The sequence below is a fragment of the Zonotrichia leucophrys genome, chromosome 6, assembly GCF_028769735.1.
Source record: "Zonotrichia leucophrys gambelii isolate GWCS_2022_RI chromosome 6, RI_Zleu_2.0, whole genome shotgun sequence".
NCBI classification, from domain to species: Eukaryota; Metazoa; Chordata; class Aves; order Passeriformes; family Passerellidae; genus Zonotrichia; species Zonotrichia leucophrys.
This window is the reverse complement of record NC_088176.1, coordinates 7,652,601-7,679,380: the sequence shown is the minus strand read 5'-3', so window position 1 is coordinate 7,679,380 and position 26,780 is coordinate 7,652,601. Positions and strand designations below refer to the sequence as shown.

At 39.6% G+C, this 26,780-nt stretch overlaps 1 protein-coding gene and 2 long non-coding RNA genes across 5 annotated transcripts in view; all 3 read left to right on the top strand.

Annotated features, from left to right (window-relative positions):
- The first annotated feature begins 2,983 nt into the window (after positions 1–2,983).
- Positions 2,984–14,175, top strand: LOC135449904 (uncharacterized). The gene is made up of 4 exons (XR_010440888.1): positions 2,984–3,045; positions 9,774–9,927; positions 11,278–11,413; positions 13,944–14,175. It is a non-coding gene; the product is annotated as an uncharacterized LOC135449904 (long non-coding RNA).
- A 232-nt stretch (positions 14,176–14,407) lies between these two features.
- Positions 14,408–17,988, top strand: LOC135449905 (uncharacterized). The gene is made up of 3 exons (XR_010440889.1): positions 14,408–14,619; positions 16,963–17,093; positions 17,900–17,988. It is a non-coding gene; the product is annotated as an uncharacterized LOC135449905 (long non-coding RNA).
- Positions 17,989–21,253: 3,265 nt separating this feature from the next.
- The window catches only part of ATRNL1 (attractin like 1), a 440,678-nt gene continuing 435,151 nt past the window's right edge, over positions 21,254–26,780 (top strand). For all 3 annotated transcript variants that reach the window (XM_064716242.1, XM_064716241.1, XM_064716243.1), the window contains exon 1: positions 21,254–22,183. In XM_064716242.1, the coding sequence (XP_064572312.1) occupies positions 21,900–22,183 (284 nt within the window). In that variant the 5' untranslated portion in view covers positions 21,254–21,899. The remainder of the gene's footprint in view (positions 22,184–26,780) is intronic.

The following is a 26,780-nucleotide window of genomic DNA, read 5'->3' as shown; positions in this document are numbered from 1 at the left end:
AATGTCCCACTTTCACATGCAAATATTTTGTATAAAAATACTGGGGAGATTTTCTCTAGTCACTGAGTAAATATTCTTCTCAGAAATAGTTTCAAAATTCTTCATAAGGAGTCCAGTCAGCTACATCATTTAAATATGCTTGAGGGACTGAAGACTGAACAAGGAAAAACATGAAATGCACTTGAGGTACTGAAGAACAAAAAGTAGAACAGGTATGTTTGTGTCTGTGCTTGTTACTAAGGCATGAAAGTGTGAAGAAAAGCTTTAAACTGGTACTGGAAAAACATTAGATTTTAGAATTTTGATGCAAAATTATTCAGCAGAACAAGAAGCCTAAAATAAGAGCTGAAGGCACTAGGCCAGAGAATTGAAATGAAGAGTTTCTTCACTGTGGAGAGAAAAATATTTATTTCTTGTTTTCTATTGCAAATAAATTTCTTCCTCATGCTGTAATCTCATGCTGCTGTTTATCTCAACCTGTGACTTTGCTTATTCCCTCTTCTCTTCTAAAAATCATGAAGCTGGTGGTGCATTCAATCACCCTCTTTCCTAGATGATGCCAAATAAGGGAGCATATTCCCATGAAACACTTGAGCTGGTGAATTCCCCCAGTTAAATACCACCATTTTAAACAGGGAGGATTAACACAATAAAAAAAAAATCAAAGGGAACAGAATTATATTTCAAAGCTACTCCAGGCTAACGTAGCACAGCGCTGAGCTCTGTGCTCTCACAGAGAGCTGCTGGCCTCAGGCAGGCTAAATAAAACGTGTTTTACATCTGGATCAGAGTTAGGGAAATCTTCATACTGCTTGGTTTTTTCCCTTGAACAAATGGTGAGGAATAAAGCAGCCAGTGGTGCTGTAGCATGGCTTTCATAAAACAGAATGGTTGTGTTTTCTCACTCCTCTTATGCCACTATTTGGCCATCAGATAGGGATATTCTCTAAAATCTTTTAAATTAGCTGCTGTGGGGCTGTTTGGGGCACAGTAGGGCCAGCTATGGGGTAGAAGCAGACACAGTTATTCACCTTTCCAAATCCATTTAAAGTGGTTCCTACTTCATGAGTAAGAGTTGAAGCAGCTCTTTTTATGAGGTGGAAAACAGAGGCATCCATGAAGTCTCTGTCTTTTTTTTTCATTCTGGGGATGCCCTAAGCTATGCTTCCAGTAGTAGTTAAATTTTTAATATTTTGTTAATTATGGATCCTCCCATTAAAAAGTGGAAAAACGGACCATTTTGTCCTCTAGTGAACTATAATGGAAGACTGTAGTGTAGGAAAGAAAGATACAGGACCAAAATTGGAAGTTTTTAATTTTTGAAATATGAACTCTTTCCCAGGTGATTGTATGAAAAGGGAAAAAGAAAAAACCAGCTGTGGTTAGACAGCAGAAGAAGAACATGGGAACCAGCTTCCCTGTTCATGGGGCTATTCCTAGGGAGTACTGCTAAAAGTAAATATGCAAAGACATCAGAAAAATATGCTATATTTTATTGTCTTCTCTCTAAGAAACGGCATACATCTTCCTCTGATTTATTACAATTATTAACATTTAGCCATTAAAAAGTATCATAGGTAAGAGTTATTCTTGTTTTTTCCCAACACTTCCAATTAGCATATCCAAGTTACATGTTCATAGTTTTAAATGACAAGGAAATTCTTATTTGTGTGGAAACCTTTTCCCTCATCCTTGTCTTATCTGAAATACAGATTCTTGCCAGTCTGTATTTTATCTCATATAACGCAACCCAGATAGTACAATACTTGGAAGATTGGTTTGTGTTTTTTTTCTTTTTAAATTGGTCACTACCATTTTTTGTATTAATGTTTCACTTTTAAGGAGGAGAAGAATGCAGTTATGGCAGAAGAGACAATTTTCACTCTTTCCACCACTACTGTTAAAACATACTCCCAGTACATGATTGAGAGAATTGACTTTCAGCTCTGATAGGTTATAAATAGAATGCGTTGTCATTGTCTAGCAGTTCTCCTGCAAAGGAGAGCTAACTTGAGTAGATTAATAAAATATTGTCATTAAAAAACCATTTTCAGTTAAATTTTAAAGTAGATGATGAAATATTTCTCTAGCAGCCTTGTCAGCTCATGCTCCAAGTCATAACCTTTCTTGGTTGCCTTTTTTGTGTTTGGTTGGTTTGGGTTTTTTTTTTTTTTAAGTAAAAGAAAATTTACTCCAAACCTAAAATATCTGAGCCTGGAGAGAGTGAGAGTGTCCTGGGCTCAGAGCTGTAAATTCATAGAAAGCTTTGGGTTGGAAGGGACCTTTCAAGAGACCCCATCAGACTCCAGCTGGTTCTGGGGTTCAGTTCAGATGGGCTGTGGGGACAGTCAGAGATGGGAGATGGTTTGTCCAAAGTGGCTCTGTTGTGGCTGCTGCTCTGCCCTGCTGTGCTGAAAGAGGTGAGCAGAATGTAAAAATGGCCTGGGAGTTTGTTAATACCCTTAATGAGGCATTGCCTTTATTTTATATAAAGTACAGCGTGTGCCATATAAGGTCTGGTATTTCAGGGACAGACAATTAAAAATCTAAGAGTAATTTACCACCCTAACATCAGCCAAAACATCTCTGTTTAGATTTTAATTCTTCTCCAGCCAAGGGATGACAGCAATGAAGATTAAAGCTTTTTTTATTTCTCTTTATGACCTCAGCAAAGTGCAGATTTGAAACACAGAAAAAGGTTGACCTTCATATTAACCTGAATTTCTTTTCCTGTTTCTTCTTGAACATATTTTATTCTCTTTATGCACAGTGGGGCTCTTTTTTCATGTGCTCTGCTGTTGAACAAAATGCCAAAAAGATGGAGTGTGCACTTTTACATCAAAGAAATGATGAGACCGTGAAAACTCATTTCCCTTGTGACTTCTTAAATTGCTGCTAAGGAATTGAATGTGTCTGTTTGAAACAATGTGTCCCTTTAAATTCTGTTTTCTTATTTTTCTTAAAACAGAAAACCATGGTTTCATTTAGATCATGATCCAAAGGCCACTGGAGTTAAGAAAAGGTTCTTAGTTACTGCAGTGAGTGGTAAGTCAGATTTTTCAAGTGTTTCACTGTGTAAAACCAAGGAAAGACAGTTTTTAAAAGAATTGCTTATCTAGAGGAGAAAAAATTGCCTATTGTATTTTGTTTATTCAGCTAGTTAAAAGTCTTACCTTCAGCTGGGCAAGAACTAAGTGAATTCCCTTCTTACTGCACAGAATGGATTTGACAAGGACAAGAAAGGTCAAGCTGTAGTTAAATTCAGAAAGACAAACCAGGGAAAATATTGATTTACTTCAGTTTTTCTCATGCATAAAGGTGAGGTGAGGTAGAAGCAAACACAGTAACGAAATCCACAACATAAACTCTGTTGGAGGAAAACCTTTTCCAGTGCTACACTACAGTTGTGGATAATCCCTCACTGCTGGGATGAATGATTTGTCACTGCTACAGTCCAGGAAGCTGCTAGAAATGCTCTTGATTGGAGTGAAAGGCATTGTAAAGCAATTAAGTTCTGACTATTAATAAAGCTCCCACAGGATTCATTAATTTTTAAAAGTAGACAAAGACTGCATTTAGTAGCTTTGAGTAGAACTGTGGCTACACTGAAATATGGAAAAATGCTACACCATGTCCATGCTGTTGGAAATATTCCTTATCAGTTTCCAGAAAAAGGTTGTGAATTTCTAATTTAGAAAAGCATTTAAGCATATGATGAAATTTCATTTTGACTGGATATAAATTAAACAAACAGCTAAGCCCTTTGCTTAATAAGGAGCAATTTGAATATCTGCTTATAGCCCAGATTCAGATTTCATTGAAGTTTCCATTCCTCTGAATTGGAGCCATAATCCCCTGAATTGTCATGGTGTTTTCTGGGTCTAGAATCCATAAAATTTCACCTTCCTCTCACACACAAAGCAGCCTTCTTAAAGACACCCATAGTGCATATCCATGTTGCTTTCCAAAGCTCCAGTCTTGTGCTGTCTTTAATTTACAGTTTATTTCCCACTCCCAAGACATGTAGTAATTTCAGCAGGTGATTTTACAGCTCCTCAAAACAGTGATTGCTTACTCTACCAGTTCAAAAGCAATCCAGTTCTGGAGAAGCTATAAACCTTCTCTGTGCAGCTCTGTACCTCTGGAGGTGCTGAACCACTGACACCCTCCCTCTTCCCCTGTCTGTACTCCTGTCACACCCCATTTCTGGTTGGTCAGACTCTATTTTATGCCTCAAAAGAGTCCCTCTCTGCTATGATCCCATGCTGGGATAGCACAACAATGGAAAAACATTGCTACCAGGAAAATATGTTTAACTGTTTTCAGAATTCCGGAGCGAGCCAGCAGCCCGTATCAAAGCCCTTGCAAAGGCATCCAGCCAGTTTCTCAGATTCCATTGTTTATAATCTCACTTGGGCAATTTCCCAACAACTTGGAAAATGTGTGACTGGTTTTGTATCTGAATTTGTCCAGTGCCAAAGTGAGAATATGGGTATTTACAAAACAAGGCTATCTAGCATGACTGGCAGTCTGTAGGACTGATTAACTGAGTGGTTCTAGCAATTGTGTTACTGAAGATATGGCAACTGTATTCTGAATTACATGGGGGCATTGATCTGGGTTGTGTTTTGTTTGGTTTATTTTGTTCTTTTTCCTGGTAAAATGACTGACTTCCTAAGCCAAGTGGTTGAGCCAGGTTTTGTTCCACATTACTGGTTCTGACTCTGTTAATGCAGCAGATGCAGGAATATGGGTTCAGAGAATCATGAAGAGATAAGTGGGCAAATTTGCTCAATGCTGCTGATTGCAGAGCTCCTTGTGCTAAGCTTTTATTACCTGGTAGGTAGACAGAAAACCCCTAAATGTACAGGTAATTTGTTAAAAAGCCTTTCTTGTAAACTGCACTGAAAGTGGATATTTTATACTATTATTTAAAAGTCAGAATGTCATAACTTTGGTTTGAAATCCAAAGAAAAGTACTCATGTCCAACAGTGTTAGATGCTGCAGCCTTGATCCCAGAGGATGGAAAGTTACTGGCTTCAGGGCTCTTGGAAGCAGAAGAAATGCAGTTTGGAAGGAAAAAAAGAAACCATCAGAAGATCCAGTGCTCATTTTAAACCAGTAGATTGCATTTAAATCCCACCTTGGTACTTTTCTTTGGCAATCAGGAGCAAATAGATATATAACAAGTTCATACCTTTCAATCTAAGAAAAATTGACAGCCCTCACATGTTGAAAACCCGCTATGCCAACAGATGAACTCTCCGGACTTCCAGGAGTAATTTCATTACAGGGGTTCTGCTGATATGCTTTTTTCTTTTAAAATAATGGTGGTTTCCACCTGGTGAAGCATTTGGCATTTTTTGTAATGTGCAATAACATAGCCACTGCCATTGGGTTTGCTATCCACTTTTCAGCATCACTAATTTTTTTGGGGTAAAATATTTCAGTAAATATGGGGTGAGGCTTTTTGGTTTTTAAGCTAAAAAATTGCTTTAAAGAAGAGGATAAAGATCAAATTTCTGCATTGAGGCTGATAAAAAACTGTTCTGCTATTTACAAAGTGCACCAATGCCTTTTGATTAAAAGTGAAAAATCCAACTCTAGCTTGAGAGCCTTAGAGACAAAATTCCTTCAATGAGACAGAGAATGAAATGAGAGTCAGGCAGCACCTGTGAACTTCTGCAGAGTCTCAAAACTGTTCAGCTCTGGAAGAGCTGTTTCCAGCAGTGTGAGGGCATTTATCTGCAAACGTTCCTTCCACCCAGCTACTTAACTTAGCTGCTGTCTTTTGCTTCTACTTGGTCTAGTGGAAAGTGTCCCTGTCCATGGCAGGGGGTTGGAACTTTTGGGATGATTTTTAAGGTCCCTCCCTGCCCTAACCAGTCCATGACGTCCTCTGGGGCCTTCAGGAACATTTATTCCTTCCATATCTACTCAGCCATGCAGCTGAGAACAAGACAATCCTTACTCTGCAGCATGTTCACTTAAAAAAAGAAATCTATGGAGTCACTATGTCCTGAATATCTCCACAAGAGGAATATTTTCAAGAACTTTCCAAGATAACATCCTAAAAAATGCAACATCAGAAAGAACTGCAAGGCATTTGCAAAGAAATGATCACAGTATTCCATGGTGGCCTGACTTCTGCCTGTGTTTTAGGATGTTTATGAAAATTCCAGGGCTGATTATTATATTCATTTCATGGAAATAGTAGAAATGTACTGAGTCAGTGCATTAATCTCTAAAGCCAGTCATAAGAAAATATTTATCTCAGTTATCCAATAGTAAAAATTATATTGCTCAATTCCTTAATCTTTAGTGCATGTAATAACATAGAAAAAACACTTTGCAAAATGCTTTCTGTCAAGGAAATTCCAGTCCACAGTAAAGGAGTGCACTTTGAAATAATGAAAAACATCTTTTGAGGCTATTCACAAAGGAAATACTTAGTGTGTTGATGAATGTTAAATTCTAAATAATGTTAGTTATGTGCTAGTAAATTATGCACATGTATAAAAAGGGAGCATGCTCAGCAACTGAGGAAGAAGTTGTTATGCCACTTAGGACAGGTTATAACTGGAAAAGAATCTTCACCTGGGTTGCATTTAACAGTGAAAAATTTGAAAAAAAAAAAAAGAAAAGGACAAAGGAAAAGGAAATGTTTAATACTAATTTAATTTTGCCTTAGAATGAATTCCCTTTCAGAACAAAGGAATAACTGTCAAAGTGGGTTTTGGAACAGAGTTGTGAGAGATGCTAGAGACCAGTCAGAGGTCTAGAAAATATGATCTCTGAAGAAAGACTGTGTGAACTGGGACTCTTTTAGATTAAAAAAGGGAAAGCCAGGGCTAGGTGACCTCCCTTCCAGCTTTATATTTCTATGGAAATAAAAGGATCTGAAGTAGGGTCACTGCATCCAAAGACATAATGCTATCTTTCAGGAAATAAAAATTGCTTCTGTATAAAAGTTGAATTGCTAGCTAACCTACAGGCTTACATGAAGAAATAAGGGGAAATTAGTGTCCTTTTATTCCCAGAAAAAGCAAGAAAGCAACGTGCATGGGATGGCAAGATTTTTTTATATGCAGGAGAGTGGGATTTTGATTAAATTCTGGCTAGAATGATCTTTGATGTTTTGTTGTTTTGTTAATATTTATTATAGGAATATTTAGCTACCAGATCAGATGATACTTGGAAGTTTGTGGTATTAAAACAATAAATAAATATCTAGTTTCTAACAGTTGGTGGTAAATGTTTTTATAAATATCATCACAAAGAGCACTGGGCCACCTCAGCAGCTCTTGACATTCCAACTTTCTAGCAGGACTGCTCATCAATTATACACATGAAGTATATTCCAATGGGACATGTACTTTTCACTAGGATAATAAATGGTGTTTTCCTTTATAAAAATCATCTTTATAACGGGGAGAGGACTCTTAAAAACCATCAGATGAAAGGCAGAGGAAAGGGAGTTCATTCAAACCTAGTATGAACAGATTGGGAAATTCTCTGTTCACTATTCTCCAAATAGTCTGTGATAACATTTGGGATCCTTTTTTTTTATTTTTGCTTTGCTTGCAGGAATGCACAGAGGTGCTTTTTCTTTTTGGGTGGCAGGGGTTTTTCCATACCTGATGTTGTGAGAACAGGTAGCAGAAGAGGGGAAGGATGAGTAGAAGAAAGAGTGCATTGCAAAGGTCGTTGTAGGTTTTGAAATTAAATGCAGAAAAATGGAATTCTCTGACTTGCCCATATAGAAAACCAGTGGTAGAATTGAGCCTAGTACTTAAATCTCTTGTTTAGTGTTTATTCTCTGCCATGGTTACCCAAAATCAATCCTGTCTATGTTCCTTGATTGTATAAATATATTTAGGTTTCTACTGTGTCTTCCTTCTGGCAAGTGAAATGAACAGTTAACAGTATAGAAGGTTTTAAATACATGTTTTTTTCAGATTGTGTTTGCTTTTAGTTTATTCTTTTGAATCAAGCAGGAACAGTGAACATGTGAAATTGTTATTATTTTCAGTTTTTTAGATGAAGAAACACTCAAAATCTTACTGTTCCATTTCTGGGAGATTCTAGCAATGTGCTTCATCCTCTGGACAGTTGCTGCAAAGAGGTGTATAAATCTGAGACATTTGTTCTTGTAATTTTTTTCCATTTTATTCTGGAGATTCTGCCTGGGAAAGAGTTGTTTTAAAAATTCATTATTATTTGATTGCAAGCTGGATGTCAGCCAACTAAATTTTTGAATTTGAAAGAAAATGCAGCATCAGCTTCTTTGGAACTATAATGGAATGAAACCCTCCAAGCACTCATTAAAAGGGTTTCTGATGTCTGGCAAAATTAGATGAGGTGTAAATCATTGAACTACCATATGTGGTTTGAGATGGAATATTTAATTTTGTAGAATCCAAACCCAAGGCTAAAGGGAAATTTAACTGCACCAGCATAATATTTTGATGATGGAAGAAGTAATACCATTTTAGATGTTTTATATTTAAAGTTTAATTTAAAAAAATGTTTATTAAGGGAATCTCCATTGATATCCACATTGTTATCTGGCATATAGGCAAAGGCTTGAGGAATAATACCAAAGTACAGTAATGACTTTTCTCCACTGAAGAGTTTCTGAAGGCTGTAAAAATATTGCTGGAAATTTTTGATTGTAGAAGCATGATCATAATAATTATTTCTTCCTTTAGCTTCCTCCTGGTAATTCTGTGCCCTTTGATGTGGCTCACATCAGGGTAAGTTAGCTATTGCTCCTCAGCCACTGAAGAATGGAGCTGGTTCCATTGTGGAGGTAGAAGGGATCAGGAGCAATGAAACAATTTTGTCTTCAATCCTTCTTGTATTAAAAATGGGATGAAAACATTTTCCCAATAACTATAACTGTTATTATAAAAATAATATAAGTAAATATTTCTATTGATGTTCTTTCCATTGACCCTTGTTGGGATTGGGGTTCATTATGTTAATGCCATGCAAGTTTCAAAGAAAAAGTGCCTGGCCTGAAGTCTTTGTAAACAGACAGAAGGAAAGGGATGTAGGTGCATCACCTGAATAAATAAATACACAGAAGAATGAGTCTCACTTTGTTACACTTGAAGCAATATGGTTTTGTGAGATTATATAGGCATATTATAAGTTTTTGCATTAATTTAAGTTGTCAGGCCGTGACTCAGCCTTTAACTGCACTTGTGAGAATAAAGGTTGGATGGTGTTTTTTTAATCATTATTATTCTCTAAATGCCTTTATGAAAGCAGACAAGAATTTATTTCACATGTGGCAAAAGCGTAACTGCCCCAACATGAAAATGAGTTTAAACAGAAAAACACATTTGTTTTCTTGTTTATACTGCACATAAGAATGGAATACATCTGTACAGAAATGTACTTCCTTGTGATGGGATGGATGAACAGACTTTGATTCCTCAAAGAGAACTATTTGTTTGTCTCTTCAAGCAGACAAGGAGAGACTTAAAATTTACATTTTAGGAGGAATCACTTTGAGGGCAAGGGAGAAATCATGTGAGAAAACCGTCATTTGAGGAAATCTTGTGCACAGTTTCAAATTTATTAAGAATAAAGACATTCTTCTGAAAAGGAAGGAGCTTTGAAAGATTCAGAATGTGCAGCTCTGTGCTGAGAATAAGGGAGATTTGGTTCCTACACATTGTTCTCTGGAGTGGGGAAGTGGAGCAGTGGGAGTGTGTTGGGATCAAAGGATGGTTGGTAATTTATTTTGTGTCCTTTTCTACAGCTACTTTGATACCCAGCATAAGCTGAAATGAATAATGTTCATTTCTTGAGGAAAATATGGTGCATTTGAGAACCAGTGTTCAAATGAGCAATAATCCAGTCTGGCTTCCTTTGTGTTATCCAAAGCAGCAGCGTCTTCAGCTTCAGAGATAAGGGTAGGAAGACTGCTTAATTTCAAAGGTTTTCACTTTTATCTTAGTCTGGGAAATCTGAATACTTTAATGGGTTTAGGTTTTTAATTTAATTCCAGGTTGCTCATCATTTCACCTTTCAGCTGGGCTATAGAGATAATTCAATCATATTTCCCTTGACAAACCATCTGAATTACACTTTTATTTCTCTGCAGATGTGAAAATCAGCTGCCATAATAGAGAGTGTGACAGACTTTTGCCTTCCCTCCTTCTTTCTCCCTTAATTTAGGGACTGTTCTGGTCTTGCTTCATAATGCAAATGTCCTCTGACACAGGCATGTGAGAGACAGCCCTTGTATAAAACACAATGGGGTGGGTTTTACACAGACACCATGTCAAAAGTTTTGGAAGTAAGTCCAGAGAGCAGTCATTAGGCAAAGAAAAGCACCAAATTTGCAAAACAAGGACGTTCTTGAGGTTTGGAGACTGTAGGCTCTATTTTTGCCCAGAGTTCAAGTAATGTACTCATTTGTTTACATACTTTTTCCCTTCCATAATTCTTTTTCTAAAACTATCCTTTTTTCCAGAGCTACCCCCTTGCTCTCCACCACATAATCAGATCTTAACTCCTGATGCAAATAAATGGACATGGAGGAGGATTCTCTGCTCTGATTCTTGATCCCAAATGGGTGATCAACAAAGGAAAAAAGGAAAAATTCATTTCTTAAATGAATGTTTTTACTGTAAGCCTTTACAAATCAATTTTGTATGTGAAATGTTTTCTTTTGGAGAAACCAAGAGAAAAGCTCCAGCTTTTCACAGGTTTGGCAGAATGCTTGCTAAAGACAATGTCACATTTCCATGCTCAGATGAGGTCTGTCTTTTCAATGTTCATCTTCTTTTTGAGGTCACTAAACATGAAGAATTTTTTCATCTCCCACATGGATTTCATCACCTCTGTTTTTATGCTACCTCTGGAGGTGGAGGCAGCACCAGCTGCTCAGCAGTTACACGGGGCTTTGCTGGATTTAGAATTCCTCAGGTGTGAATTGCTACCACCACTCCACAGAGAGGTTTCCTTTAGCAAGCTGACTGTACTGCAGGCATTTTTTCTAGTTAAGAGGCAGAAGGCACATAAAACAGTTTTCCCTCGAGGCCCTGGCTGAAATTCCTGAGTTTATTCTCTTTAATTCTAGACCATACAAGCTTGTGAAAGCTAGGAGTCTAAACCTATCCTTACATGATATTCTGTTGTTCAGCAGGTACAATTTTCTGACATTCTTCAGAGAGATGTGAGCATTAATTTTTGCCCAAAATACTCATAGGAATACTATCAGTTATTTATAAAATTGCCATTTGTTTTATATTTGGCAGGTGTTCATACCCAACCTTGGATATCAAACAGCCTTTTTATTTGAGGCATTATTGGTATTTGCTGAAGACAGTCCCTTTCAGCAAGGGAAGTAACACCTGGATATTTCTACTTCATAAAGGCAGAATGTGGAATAAGGTGTGTATGTAGGTGAGGTAAGATGAACTAAAAAAAAAATCCTAGAACAATTAAAAATTTTTAAAAGTCTGCTACCATGTGTGTGTTGTGTGCACATTCATGTTCATGTGTTTGCACAGGTATGTTAACCTTTTAACATTAGGATGAAACTTTATAATATGCCTTAAATTATAGTGGCTTTTCAGCCAGTAAATTATACAGACAAAGTTTATTAGAAAAAAATATCTGTCAGTGTAATTAGACATTTGAATTAATTAAATGGATGGAAAGCAACACAGACCAAATTAGGATTTTTCTCACTTTATTTTTGGGTAAATGACAAAGCAATCTTCATGTAAGGCTAGAAAACAGAGGGAAAGAAGGAAAATTACAGAAGCACAAAATACAGATATTTATATTGCAGTGTAAAAGAGCATTGTGCAGTAAGAATATTTTGCATCAATTTTTTTTCCACAAGATTTTATTAAACCTTTCTTTTCTCATGCTTTTTCATAGCCTGAAGCTGTTTGTCTTCATGGCATAACAACACTATTTGTAGTTAGAAGTATAACCCATCTGCAGTATTACTTTTCAGTGTGTGGCTCTCTTGATACTGCTGCACAGGTAATAACTTTATTTTAGCAGAGATGAAGCCACAGATATTCTCTGTGAGACACAGCCGAAAATAGTTTTTCATAATCTTGTTTTGAACATCATTTTAATATTTAATATGACCACATGTGACTCTGACAGATGTAAACTGTGATGCATGGGATTCATTTCAGTGGGCCAGGTTCATGTCTCATCCTGTGATGGCAGTGGACAGGTAAAGTCAACGTGACTGGCAAAGGCACCTGAGAAAATGAAACTCCACCATCTGTCTTTCCTTCAAGTTGAGAAATTGCTTTTAGAGGAATTCAAGAGCTACAGATTGGTATGAGATGGAGAATTTGGAGAGGCAAATGGGTCAAAACGATTGACAAGGCATTGTAATGTGGTATAATCCTTGTGGAAAACAGTTGAAGTTACTATTATTTCCAGCACAGATCTGTCCCATTTGAACTGAATATGAATATCATCATGCCACTTGTGGCTTATTCTGTGCTTCAGCATTTTTTCATTTTATTCTGGCTTGCTTGTGCTGCTTCTTTATACTTGCCATTATAGATGTGTCTTTTTTCTATATTTTATGGTTTTCTTTTAGATTTTCAGATTGTTAAAGAATTCTTGATACAGTCATCTTAATTTTTGATGTACTTCTGATCTTCCTTCCACTTTAGGATCATTTGCTGTCCTGTCTTTATCTCTTGTATTCTTTTTTGTTCCTTATCACTGCTAGATACTTGTATTTCCCTGAGCTATTTGAAGTCCATTAGCCTTATTTTGTTAGTTGCAATTTAAAGGAAGAATGGAAGACTTATCATTTTTATTATCTTTTTCTCTTGAATTAACTTCCACTTTAAGATTCTCAACCACTTCCTCCTAAAGAATTAGAATTAAATCTAAAATAGCTACTTTCTGTGCAATTTCCTCCACTTCATGAAATAAAAAAGCAGTCCCTAGCACATCTGATGAACTGAATAGACAACTATGTCCTGCCTTAATGCTTTTTCAAAGAGATAGTTGTATACTCATCCTACTAGGGAATGTACTCCCACTCCGACGAGGTCCTGAGCTTTAGGTCTTTCCAAGTTTCTGCCCCTTGGATACTTCCATAGCTTCTATATTGAAAGAGTCTTCCGGTCAGAAAAATCTTTGGTTTAAACCTGTCATTATGTGCACTTTGCCTCTCCCATTTTTCAACTGGTGTTTGCCAGATATTTCTGCCAGTGTCTGGAGTGCATGTTCTTTGAGGATCAGTGAGGGAGTGTGGGATCTCAGCACCTCAGGACTGAGGTGCTGAGTCACCGAGACCACCCTTGGGGGGCTCGGGAGTCCTGGAATGTTGCCAGAAGTGTCTGGTGGCTGGACTTTGATCCTACACAGGAGACGACACCTGTATGAGGATAGGAGGACTTCACCGGGGTGAATGGTGAAGGGATTGGTTAGTTAGAGAGTGAGACACAGGGTTTAGGATTTCTGTACAGGGGGGTTTAGAGAAGTAAGATGGAGGAATTGGGGCGTGTCCTGTCCTTCTTCTTCTTCTTCTTCTCCTCCATCTTCTGTGGTGATGGTGGCACTTTGGGATTGGTCATTACTAAAAGTGCACCGGGCAATAAGGGTGAAAGGTATTGGGGAAAAATGATAAATATTGTATACGCAACTTTGGGTATAAAGATAGGTGACCGCCCGGAGGGGAGGGAGTGTGCTCATGGCTGGCTGCTGAGCAGAGCTCTGTCGGGCCGAGAGAAAATCTTTTAGATAAACAATTAATAAACACAGAGACCGAAAGAAGAACTGAAGCCTCTTCTGTTCCTTTGAAACGCGGGCTGCCCCAAGGCCACCCCGGGCCCTTCCAGGCCCTCCAAACAGCCGAAAACCGGACAAGGGAGCTGGGGCTGTCTAGCCTGGAGAAAAGGAGGATCAGGGATGACCTTGTCACTCTCTACAGCTCCCTGGCAGCCAGGTGGAGGTTCAGCCTCTTCTCCCAAACCACCAGTGACAGGACAAAAGGACAAAGTCTTAAGCTGCACCAATTTGGGACATCAGGAAGAATTTCATTCTGTAAAAGGTGATTAGATTTTGGAATGACCAGAGGTGTGGTCACCATCCCTGGAGGTGTTTAAGGAAAGATTGGACATGGCCACGGTGTGGTTCACAAGGTGGTGTTGGGTCATAGGTTGGACTTGATGATCTCAGAGGTTTTTCCACCCGAACTGATTCTGCGGTTCTGCTTGTGGATCTGTGCTGCCGGTGTTGGATGGCTCACTTTGCATCCTCCCTTTCTTAGAACCTTTTCAGTTCCCTCACTCCCTCCTTGACTTTGATCACACAGATTCTAAATCTGTAACCTGAAAAGAACAGAGAGAAAAGCTTGTGTTTTTTTTTCCTCTGGCACCTTTTCATACTGGTCTAAAGCCTTGCTCATGGTGAACAGCTTGCCAAGCTGGTGAGAAGGTTTCCCTCAGCAGTCAGTCCCAGAGAGAACCATCCTGCATGCCCACCTGTGCAGCCAGACCTGCCCATGGCACATCCCGAGCCTTCATCCCTGGCTGAGGCCATGGATGAGGTCAGCATCTCAGCTCACAGCTTCTTCAGCCTCCCCCTGCAGCACCACCAGTGCCCAGGTACACAAACAGGAGGTGCCACAGCATCTTCGTGCTCCTCTGGGGCAATAAACCTTCTTACTTCAGGGAAATCATGTAATTCTGAATAATTATTATTTCTACTGTTATCTGAAGCTATGGAAATGAATGTCTTCAGCTAATTAAATAACTGCTTGTGTGCTTGACAAAGTGTTATATTTATGCAAGAGAGTTATTTCTTCAAATTACTGAAAATAGTTGCATTGAATGAATACAATATGCCACTTAGATTCTTGGCATATAATGTCTGTTTCAACATTAATACTGAGGGAAAATTTAATCTACTCAATTCTTTTATGACATCTAGAAGACAAGACAGGGATCAATGCATGCATAGCCTCTCATTTTTGCCAATTTTATGCAAATCAAATGGCAAAAAATGAGCATAATTTTGTTCCATTATTCCATTATGACTAGTACAATTATTGTTTCACTATCCTTGTTGCAGACTATTTGATGTACTTGTTTTTCCACTTTTTGCAAGTATCACTTTCCAGAGTCTAATAGTACAACTATTCAAGTATTGACTGAAAAAAGAAAGAGGTAATTTTTTTAAATACACAAAACCAAAAAACAGGAAAATTAAATAGGCTCCAAAAGTAGCAACTGGAAAGGAAAAGGTAATTTCAGGAAAAGCAAATAATGGCACTGCAGTATTAAAAAACATACTGTAAAATTAAGTATTAAAGTATTAGGCTACCAATGTAGCCATTATTAGAAGGTTGGGTTTTTTTTAGAAGAGTAAGAAATCTACATGAGATTATTTTGAAGTAGAATCACTAGGACTAGGCAGCACCACTCTAAAGGAGATGAACTGTGATATTAAGATGAAAATTGTATTAATCAAAATACTGATTACACTGCTGATTAAACAGTTACCCAACAATTTACTTTTTGTTTTGGTGGGATTTTTTTAATTTCAAAAGAGATTAAATTCATCAGCCTGACAACATGAAGAGAGAAGTCACACTTAAATAGCCTTGGAAGAAATGGGTGGACTTACAAAGCTCCTGGGTAAAGTATAATGTGATGAGTAAGAACCAGTAAGCCACCAATAATAAATGCATTCTTCCTAAGCCTTGCAAAGGAAAAATAGTAGTTAGGAGAAAATTGGAGCAGATGATTTATTTTTATTTTCAAAATCTTTTAGTAAGGTTTTTTTTTTTTTTTTTAATATATCATTCAGCAAACTAGCCAGAAAAATGTGGAAACCTCTGCTAAATTCTGAAGGAAGGGTGTAAATCCCAGTAAGGTCAATGGAATTTCATTATCTTCTAATAATGTTTCCAGTATTTTGTTGAATCTATGAATAAAAAGAACAAATACAGAAATAAAGGCAACAGTGGTTTGAATCCCAAAGATCATGTCCTAATTTAGAAAAGAATGAGAGAAAATAACTCAAAGTAAATGCTTTCTCAGCTAGAAAAAGTCTAATAGCAGTGTCCCTTTGGGATCATTAAAGGGTATTGGATAAATTCAGTACACCTACTAATGATGTGTAAGAAAGGTTGAATTGTGAGATGGAGCTTTGCTGACAAGGAAAAAATGCCCTAGCTTAGTCAAGATTAACCAGGATTGTGAAAAACTCCAGAAGGAATAGCAGGGAAAATAAAAGGCAGCTGAATGAATGCAGAAAAAAACCTCAGCAGAAGCGACATTTGCAGTGGGAAATGCCAGTGCAAGATGCATCAAGGTTTCAGCATGGCATACAACTACACATCTATTCAGTAGGAAGACTTTTAAAAACTTTGTATTTTAAAAAATAAGAGGTTCATACTCAGAGTCAAGATCAATGTCGGCAGATTGGTTCTGTCATAGATGGAAATGCTATCAGATTGTCTATTTAATTTTTTTTTGTGCAGAAAGAATGTAGAAAAGAATATAGAAAAATATAACATGATTTTATTCCTTGGCTTGGTAGATTTTTATTTGAAAGTAGAGATGTGTTTCAAGTAGCAAAGATGTCATTATCACTGCTGATAGAACTTGGTGCTGTCTGGTCTCTGCTTTTCTGGAGCATCTTTCGCCTTTAAATGGACCTGAAGCCAAATTGTAATTTATCCTGTAATTCTTCATCCATGGCCTGGAATTTAAAAATAAGAGTGCAAAAAATATCATTACTTTTTTTTCTTCATGAAAAATTCTGCAGAGGAATAAACATTCCAATAGAAATCTGGCTCTTTCTTTGTAGGATAGATTTTACACCTCAGCTCATGCATATGCATAAAAAAATACAGCTCTGACTCTTTTTTTTCTCCATATAAAAATGGAAAAAAATGGAAAAAAATAGCATAAGCATTAATTTCCACCTCTGTTGTTTTGTAGATTTGTAGTTTCTGAGTTTGGTAAACTTCTTACAGCACTTACAGTCTTTACTGTAAGGCAGTTTTCTTCTTGGAGATGATGGTAACAAATGTGACTACTGCAGCAAAATACACACATGGGTCTTAAGAAAGGTAAGATTTTTCTATCAAGCTTTCACTTTAGAAGTGTGCCAGTGAATTTTCTGTGAATTTTATTTCTTTCTAAGTTTAGAAAAAATAACTAGGCAAGGGAAGGCTTATATTTCTTTCTAAATATTGAAAAAATGAGTAGGCGAGGGGAGGCTTATACTTTTAATCTTATAAAATTGATACCTCCCAAGAGCTGACTTACGATATAAGACAATAGAAACAGAAAATTGTAACATGCATTATTCTGTTAGCACTGGAATCCAATAAGTAGGGAACAAGTTTCTTTTACCTCAGGAAAGAGACTGATGGTTTCCATTACATCAGAAATATATTTTTTTTTGAAGTGGCTCAGGTGGCTCAGTCTTTCTCAATGAAAAATTAGTGTGGGATTTATGAAAAAAAAAAAAAAAAGAAAGCCTTTTGCTGTCCTCTGTACGAAGTGTTGGGCGCATATTTGGAAAGCAAAGGGGAAGGCTGTGCTCAGGTTCCCTGTCAGGCTCAGTGGAACCCTGTACCTTGTGCACTGCTCTGATGTGTTAGGTAGAGCAGCTCTTGAAGCTGTCAAATCACTCTGTGCAGCCATTTCCTCCTGCCTACACTCCTGTTTTACCAATGTGTCAGAAGGCCAAGGCAGGTCTATATATCCCTGTCCAGAAGCAGTGCAGAGCTTGGCCCCCTGCACTTAATGAGCCCAGTAATATCTGTCCCAAGGAGAAAGGAAAGGGCATAGGAAGCATTTGTTTCTCTTAATATCCTTGCAAAGAGGTCAGGCACAATGTTATTCTTTTTTTTCTCTCTCTCCTCTTCAGCCACTTACATTGTTCTCAACAGAACTGCAAAACCACTGGGCTGGATGCTGTAAACAGTACTGAGCATCCTTAAGTGAGGAGGATTTCTGCAGCGAGGCTTCATTGATCCCAGCCTGCAGAGAGGGTGTGTGTGCATGGGGGGAGGGAGCAGAGCATGGTCTCTGCTTTATTCTTGTCCTCAGAGTTTTGCAGATATCTTGAGCAGCTGGAGAAGTCTGTGTTTGGGGGCTGTTTTGCTTTATCTATTCCACTCTCTCACAACAGCAACCACAGAGAACTTTAAATATGCTGCTTTACCTAATGAATGGAAATGTATCAACATTTTATACAGGGGCCTAAGTTTTGATAGTAATAGTCTAGAAGCTTTATACTTTATTATAATAAAGTATTACTTTATACTTTATTATAATAAAGTATTATAATACATAATATACATTATTATAATATATATACTATATAATATAAAGATATAATATAATTTATTATTATACTTATTCTAATAATTTTGCTTTCCTACGACAATGGATATATTTTTGGAAGGCTTTGTTCACACAGCCTTCTACATCATTACCTTGTAATCTCATTATGTTTTTATTCAGTAACTTGCAACTTTTGAGAACTTATTCAAGCGCTTTTAAGTTCTAAATCTGCCCAAGATGGTTCAGTACATTAGTTCTTTAAAAGTGTAAATGATTTCTGTGTCAAGAACTGAAAGGATGAAAGGTGTAAAATGTTACACTTGCAAGAAAAGTGGAACTTACAGATATGCATGTAAAGATGAAAGGATTGACAGATCTGACTTCTCTCAGCCAGATTTGTTAACTTCTTCTGACACCAAAAAATCCCATCAAATGAGCACAGAAGAGAACCAATATTGGCATTTGTACATCATTCTTTTGCTAGATTTATGAAATTTCTATTGCATAGCTGTGGCATACAGCAGCCAAAAGTAAAGTTTGCTTTCCTTCATTTTCATAGCATGTTAGTTCTTAGCCAGGAATCAGTGCTGCAATGTTTCTTCCTTGATGCTCTACATCTAGAAACCTTTCTAGTTGGGCTTAGATTTTTATTTATGATTATTTATGCAGTAAAAGCACTATCATGCTATTCTGTGCACCTCTTACAACCACACTAGTCCTTTTCTGTTGGCCTATTTGGGCTGTTTTGTTTGGTTTTATGCTTTTGAATAGATCTCTTTCCTGGTAAAGGATTATTGAGACCTTAGCTTTGCTGTGAAAGGTAATTTCAAAAGTTTTGAAAGTTAATTTCAAACATTTTCAAAAACTTGGCTGACTTCTGTAGATCTGAAACAAAATCTTCCTTTAGTCTGAGGAAAAAATGTCTCAGATGGCTTTAGGACTTTTTTGGTTGGTTTAAAGGAATTGAGAAAGAGGAGAAGAAATGTATCTCCCTGTCATGGTGAGCAAAACTATTTCTTAAAGTGTTTCTGTATTAAAGAATATTCTTGAACTGACTTTATGTCTTGGACTGTGATCTCCTTTTAACTGCATTTCTGGTCCCATAATAGTATTGAACAGAGGACAGTTGTTCAGCAGCCTTAATCACATGTGATATTGTACAATTAGCAGACTGTTCACAAAGGCTTCAGCCTCAGCTTTTTATCATAAAATATAAAGCAGTAACACAATTTCCCTTTCCTCTCTTTGCATGAACTCACCAATTCATTACCAAATACATACAAAGAGATGTCTAATAGCTAAGAAACGTGTCTGATGCAGGACAAAGAAATAATCTATCTCAGCTCTGGTAGGAAGACAATGTACTCCTGGACTGAGAGCAACCTGTGGGCCTCCTTAAACCCTCTGGAATTAAACTGGGAAAATCACTTTTCATCTCGGTTTTCCCCACACACTTGATGGGGCTATTCCTCCATTAAGACTGTAAACTCCTTCAGGCACAGACTCTTTTTCTGTGATGTTTGTACTTTGTGTTTGACTTTGACATCCTCATTTTTTTTCAAATAAAGCTCAAATGGCTGCTGCTGGATGTTACTGTGTCCCTTACCAGAGTACAATGGACTTTGGAAAGTCAGATGAAGGTGTAATGGTGTGCTTGGGAAAACAGGTTAAACCAAAACCCAAACAAATTCCTATGGGCTTCAAGGGTAAAAATTTAGGAATCTGGGGAGGGGGTCAATTTGAATACGATTCCACACTAATGGGGTCACATTGGACCAATTTAGAGAGGGCACCAGGAGACGAAATTAAATACCCTTTCTTCATCTGCTTGGAACAGAGACATCACATCATACATTTGCAATTTCAGTGTTAGGAAAAAGTTTCTGACTGATCGTAAAATGAAAACAGGTTACAGTAGAGTTGAAAAAGGCTGTGGAAGGAACACTTAAAAAACCCAAAAGGACATTTTCAGCAACTTTAACACAAGGATTACTTTTGTATTGCTCCGTTTTCAAAGGCAGCAACTGCGTGACTGCTCATCATCCTGTAATCAGGAGGCAAGGTCTTGATTCGAACCTTAAATTTGGAGGATGGAGTTGAGAGGGAAGATGTGTGCTAATGTCTTTACCAACAATTCAATGGGTGAAGGCACGGGTGGTAACGTCTTTGGAATGGGGCTCAATACGTCTATTAACTTTGGGTAGCAGGTTTGTTGCAGAGCCCAGCCAGTTTGACTCCTGAAGCAGACAAGTGTCTGTACCAGCCTGAGTTTCTGAACTTTGGGGTACAATAACAGGTTCAAGGGGGGATGTGGGTTAGGCTGTTCGGGAAGGCTGGACCTTCCTAGTGCCCCAGCCGATGGGAAAAGCAAAAGGGCACAAGGAGGCCGGAGTTTAGGAAAGAAAAGAACCTGTGCCCTCCAAAACCTCGAGAGAGAAAACCTCTCTTCCTTTATTCGAATTAAGTTGCAGGACTTCTCTGTCTCCTTTATGGACACTGGCTTTTCACAGCGTGACTTTCTGTACAGAGCAAACCTTGGGAAGGTGAGGTTCCCCAAACAAGCTGTACCATCTCTCCTGCTACCAGCGGGGAGGAGTTCAAGGCAAACCGCCTCTGAACTTTGCAGGACCTGAGGCGAGCAGAGGAACCAAGGCAGCAGAGCGGGGAACATCCGAGCCCCCGGCTGCTCTGCCAGGAGAACGGGGCCGCCAAGGAGCACGGGACGGGGCGGGCTCGTCTCGGGGGTCCGGGCTGCATTCCCGGTGCCGCTCCAGCTCCCCCCGGCTCCTGTTCTGGAAGCGTGGGCGGCAGAGGCGGCCGCGGGAGCCTCGGGGGGGCGGTCAGCCCGCCGGACCCCCCTCCCAGCGAGGGACGGATCCACGCGGGCCGAGGGGCGGGAGGCGGCTCCGAGCGGCGGTGACAATTAGCCTTTAAAAATGGCTGCTTGGAAGCTGTCAGCTGGGACGCGGAGGGGCTGCTAACCCTCCTCTCGCTGCCTCCCGCCTCCTTTCCCCGCAGGGCTAATAACGGAGCGGGGATAAGAGCTCTCCAGCCTTTCCCCGCCCCGCCGGAGCGCGATGCCGTAGCGGCTCCGGGCCCGGCCGCCCTCACTTCCCAGCTGGCTGCCTGGCGAGAGGACGGCGGCCCCCGCCTCCCGCGCTCCTCCTCGCCGCCGCTGCGTGTGTGCCGCGGGCACCGGGATACAAAGGAGAAGGGGGAGCCGCGGGATACATGGTCCAGGGTGGCGTGTGCGCGGCCGTGGGGGCATATCTGGCGAGGAGAAAACACAAGGTCAAGAGGCAGCTCTCCTCCTCCATGGAAGAAGACGGGAGCGATGAGCCCTGAGGAGGACGACGAGGAGAAGGGGCGGATGGCTGAGGGCTGCCGCTGCCGGGCTTCCCCTCGGGAGTGACGGGGCGCGGAAGGCTGAAAGGGGCCGGAGGAGGCAGCGCTGGGGTCGGGAGGGAGGAGAGGAAGGCGAGGAGGAAGCGGGGGGTTTGAATCTCCCTGGCTGGATTAACTCCCCTCAGGGGAAGCTGCCATCGCCGGCCGCGCTTCGGCCCGCGGCCCCCGCGGCCAAGATGGACCTGGGCAGCGGCGGCCGGAGAGCGGGAGCTGCCCCCGCGGGCCCGGCCGCTTGGAGACCTTTCCCTTCCGCCTGCTGCTGCTGCTTCGCCTCGCTCCTGGATGTGAACAGCTGGCTGCTCTTCTACGGCTTCCTCTACCTGGCCCTCTATGCCCAGGTGTCCCAGTCCAAGTCCTGCGACAAAATTTCCTGCTTCTCGGGTCATTGTGTCAACTCCACCTGCGTCTGCGACCAGGGCTGGGTGGGAGACCAGTGCCAACACTGCCAGGGCAGGTTCAAGTAAGGTTCTGCTTATTGTCAATTTCTTCTCATCCCTACATCCTTTTCCTGTCACTTTCACTTGCGGTTTTTTGTTTGTTTTGTTTTGCTCGTGTCTTCTATGATTTTGTTCGTGTGTGGTGGAAGTATGTGGCAGAAGTTATGGATAAAATAGCCTCCTCCAGCTCTTAAGAGCACAGGACACAGCTCCGGCTGACTTTTCGCTGAAAATAGGCTGCTCCACTTCATGGGATCTGAGAGACGGGAGAAATCGGCCTAAAGCTGCGTCGCTGCTGTCCCTTCTGGAAATGTCATGGAAATGACATGTGCACTTCATGGGGCTGTCCAGGGAACAAGGATTAGTAGTGGATTTTAATTACTTTTTCCTCCTGAAGAGTGAAAGGTTTAGCTCCTTCCAGCCTTCCTTTCTTTCAGTTGTTTGAGCTAAGCGGGCAGTAGTCAGTTTCATTCAGGACAACACAAGTGCAACTGAGTGAAATATACATCCCTGGTGACAAGGTTTGCAGGAGAGAGTGGGAAATAGGAAACAGTAACATATTTTTGTGAGGGAAGGAGTACTCAGTCAAGGTCTAACTACCGTCTCATTCTTAAAAGTCACTGTGATACCGAGTCATTGATCAGTGAGAAGGAAGCCTACCCTGACGCTTGCTTTTCTCTATGGAGTGGGAAAGAAGACTTAATTTATAGGGCTGTCACTTTCCTCCCGCCCCCTTTGGTATCAGTGTAAAGACTGGCTGTGAAGAATACTGTTTGCTGTTATTTCGCTATATAATCTTGGACAGGGCATCTCATTTCATTCCCTGTAAAACACCCCTTATAAGCAGGAACTCCATTTATTAAGTATGTTGACATACATAGCTAGAAAGTGTTCTAATATCTGACTAATAGCAATACATTGGTGACACTTTGTCTTAGAGAAGTCAAGTTCTTTCTGTCTTTGGGAAGCTACTTTTTATAGATTAAATATCAATAACTGTCTGTTTTAAGATTGTATTTAAATTCAGATTTTCTCTCTGGAGTACTGAAATTAAGCTGTACAATTTACATCACTTTTAATCATTTAATACTAGGTCACTCATTCCTAAATAAACAAAAAGTAAATCCAGTAACTTGTTAGCCTGGGAAGTTGAGGAGTAGTTGAAGTCAGACATGTTGGCTGAAGTGAGGTACACAGTGCAGAGAAAGAGCCAAGTTACTGGTATTTGGTGGGATATTGCAGCAGTAAGGTTATAACCTAGCTATAAAACTAAGACAAGGCAAATATAGTGCATTTCCTTTTTTTTTTTGCCTATGACCCTGGTAATAAGGTTTTAAAGTTGGCCATTTGTTGCATGTGTGTATTGGATGTTTGGGGCTTGTCCTGCTGTGGAACAATGGGCTGATTTTGCAGAGTGATGAGAGGAGGCCCAGGTGAATCTTTCATTGTGTGTGGATCTGCAGAGCTCTTCTTTCCTGGCTATAAAGAGATTACTTGTATCCTTTGTATTGGTGCTACTCATAACAGACCCTAACAGTGCCAGGACCAAAGTAAATAGTAATTTCTTAAATTTCCAAGCTTGTTGTGAATGAGTGTATTCTCTGAGTTGTTACTGGGCCATTATGCTGTCCTTACAGGCATTATCTTTGTCATCTTTTAAAACATCTAGTTTTTTTGGTTTTTTTTTTTACCTTGGTTGTGTTTGTCAAGTGAGGAAGCACAGTGGTTACATTTTCCCTTCTGGTAGAAAGTTAATAATCCATCCCCACCTAGAGGAAGTTCTGTCTGAGTGTTGGAAGGGCTCCTCTCCCGAGCTGAGCTAACACAGTGTTTAATTGAAGTGCTGTTAGGGGGTTCGGTGAAATCGGAAGAGATTTCTCATTAACTCCTGTGTGTTTTTACATGCTTAGCTTTAGCAGTGACAGTGACATTTGCATTATGATTTTTCTCACGGGAGTAAGCTGTTGGAGAGCTATTTTTTACTGAGGACACTTTTCATAGCAGTGCCTTTGACAGCTCATCTTTAATCTTTATTCTTGGAAGCAGAGTATACTCTGCACTGAAAATAAGCATTCTAAGATTTAAAGCTTTTCAAGCCCTGGGAGCTGGGGATGGAGCGAAATATGTTAAACGTGTCTTACACTGCTGCAAGCAGCAGCTCGGAGTGGTTCTGTTTTGAATCCTGAAAATTCAGATGGGTGTGGAATGGGCGATGAGCTCCGTGTATTTCCACCTGAAGAGTTGGAAAAAGAATGTTACTCTGCCTGATGGCTGGGTGATTGTTCATCTTCCCCATCTCTGTGGCAACCGATGCTTTGCCTTATTGCCGCGGCACATTTGCCTTTATTTCCTATGTGCTTTTACCCTTAAGTGACCACGGCTGGACTTTTGCAGCAGGGCTTTGTCAGGTCCTGTCGGGTGTACATCACTCGTGCTTGTGTCATTAAGGATTGTCACGAAGATCGTTTCAGAATGGCAAAGACTGCAAAGTGTGTTGGGCTGTTAGAGCTGCACGAGCAGCCAGTTCGGAGGTTGTAGATACGATCTGCAGAGATGTTAACAGAACCTTGGGTATTACTCTAAACATTTACAGGCTTTCCAAGTCGCAGCTGTTTGAAGTGCCTGCCTGTGTCCCTGTTACCCAAGATGTAAATTGAACTTTTAATGACCTAAATTGGACATATATAAAACCTGTCACTACAGTATTTGAGAAAAAGCAGATTTTCAAGGGTAGGCTTAAAACACTTGAAAATAAGATTTTTTCCTTTAAGTGAGGTATGGTTGTTTTTACTCTCTGGGAATGAGTGACTTGCATTAGCAAGTACCAGGAACATTGTGGTAAGAGGAGAAATGCTCTGCCTGAGGGTATCTTGGGACCATTAATTCTTTGGTGAGAGATGTGTAGTATTTTTGCCTTTGTTTTATTTCTCTTCTAAACTGAGAAACAGCAACACAGCAGAGAGACATCAAAAATAATTGATCAATCTTCGTAAGCAGGTGTCAAAATTAATTGACAATACTATGGTAACCTTGCTTTTTCCCTGTAGGAGAACTACTGAGTAAATAAACTGCTTTGCAAATGTTGCTCTGCACTGGATGAAGGAAAGGTGGGTGGGTGGGGAAAATAGGCCAAGAGACTGTCTAGCACCATTTTGCCATTTTATTTCTCTTATTTACCAAGTTTTGAATTTACTCTTGTTATTGTGAAGCCTGTGGTAAATCTGTAAAAATGCAGATGTTGCTATTCTTACTGCAGGGCATTCACAATCCTGTCAGTCACTCTTCAGAAAGATTTAGGCCTCGTGTCTGCCTGGTGGTAAATTATTTTACTCTCTGTCCAGATTGGTTATCTGAATGCAGCTCTGACTTTCTGACTTACTTTCATATTTCAACCTTTTTTTCCCCCTTCCATCCCTTCACCTCTATTGTGAAATAATGCAGAACCTTTTTTAACCAAAATAAAAAGGAGAAATTTAGTTATAAAAAGAGAAGGCAAAGGAATTTTGCCAGGTGAAAGGTAGGAAAGCCAGTGGGTGAGCAAGTTCCATTTTTATAGCAGGGAGCTTCAGGCAGCACAGTTCCCAAGATATAAATGAAACCACAAGCATTAAAGGGCAGTGTACAGTTTTGTTTTGCAAGGTTGATTTATTAAAGAAGTGATGCTTTTAATGCTACATCTGCCATTCATTCTTCTCCTCCTCTATGCCTTGGAATTTGTTGGTCAGTTGCACTTTTCCTGATGGTGAAGTTTGGGCAGAAGGGAGAGGGAAGGGCTGCCTAAATCAGTTCTGTTACAAGACTCCAGGGAGTTCAGGGACACAAACATTATGAATGGCCCAACTGCAGTGAAAACTGCTGTCACAGCTTCTATGTAGTTAGATGTCAAAGTCAATAGTCTTGAGATGCAGCAGTGCAGGAAAACAGGTTTCATTAGTTTTGCTACTCACAGAATGATTTCTTGGAAGAAAAAAAAAATTCCTCCAGGTTGGAGCAAAAAGTTTCCCTATTCCCAAAACGTGCTCTGCTTTGCACTGGTTTGTGGAACAGCATTGGAGAAAAGTTGGTGCATGGAATTTATTTTCCTCTTAAGTTTTTGAGGACTGGAAATACCTACTGTAATGTGCTGCCTTTGAAAAATTAGGTTGTGTCTTCAGAGGTTTATGGTTATTTATTTGATAGCTGTGAGTGTGATGTGTAATGAAGCAGAAGAGGACAGGTGAGCACCTTTGAGGACCTACACTTCAGTTAATCTGCTTTACCTAGTCCTAGATATGCAGTTGTTATGGAGAGAGTGAGAGCAAATGGATTTGTTTGATTATTAAGCCTTGCCTCCAGATGTTCTTATTGTACTTTGAAATTACCTCCTGCATGCTCTCCTTAATTTCTAGAGCTCCTAGAAAAGATTCTGCATTCTTCAAGGACAGAACAATTTCTAACTACAAATACATTCACAACTGAAATGTTTGAAGGGTATCAAATTTTGTTATTCCATGCAAAATCCTTATTTCAATCTAAAACTCTGAATTCTGCTGTCTGCAGAATGACTCATGCAAAGAAAGTGTCCTTAAATTGCAGATTGTAAATGAGTGATAATGTTGTGTAAGAAGAGATCTTAAGAGA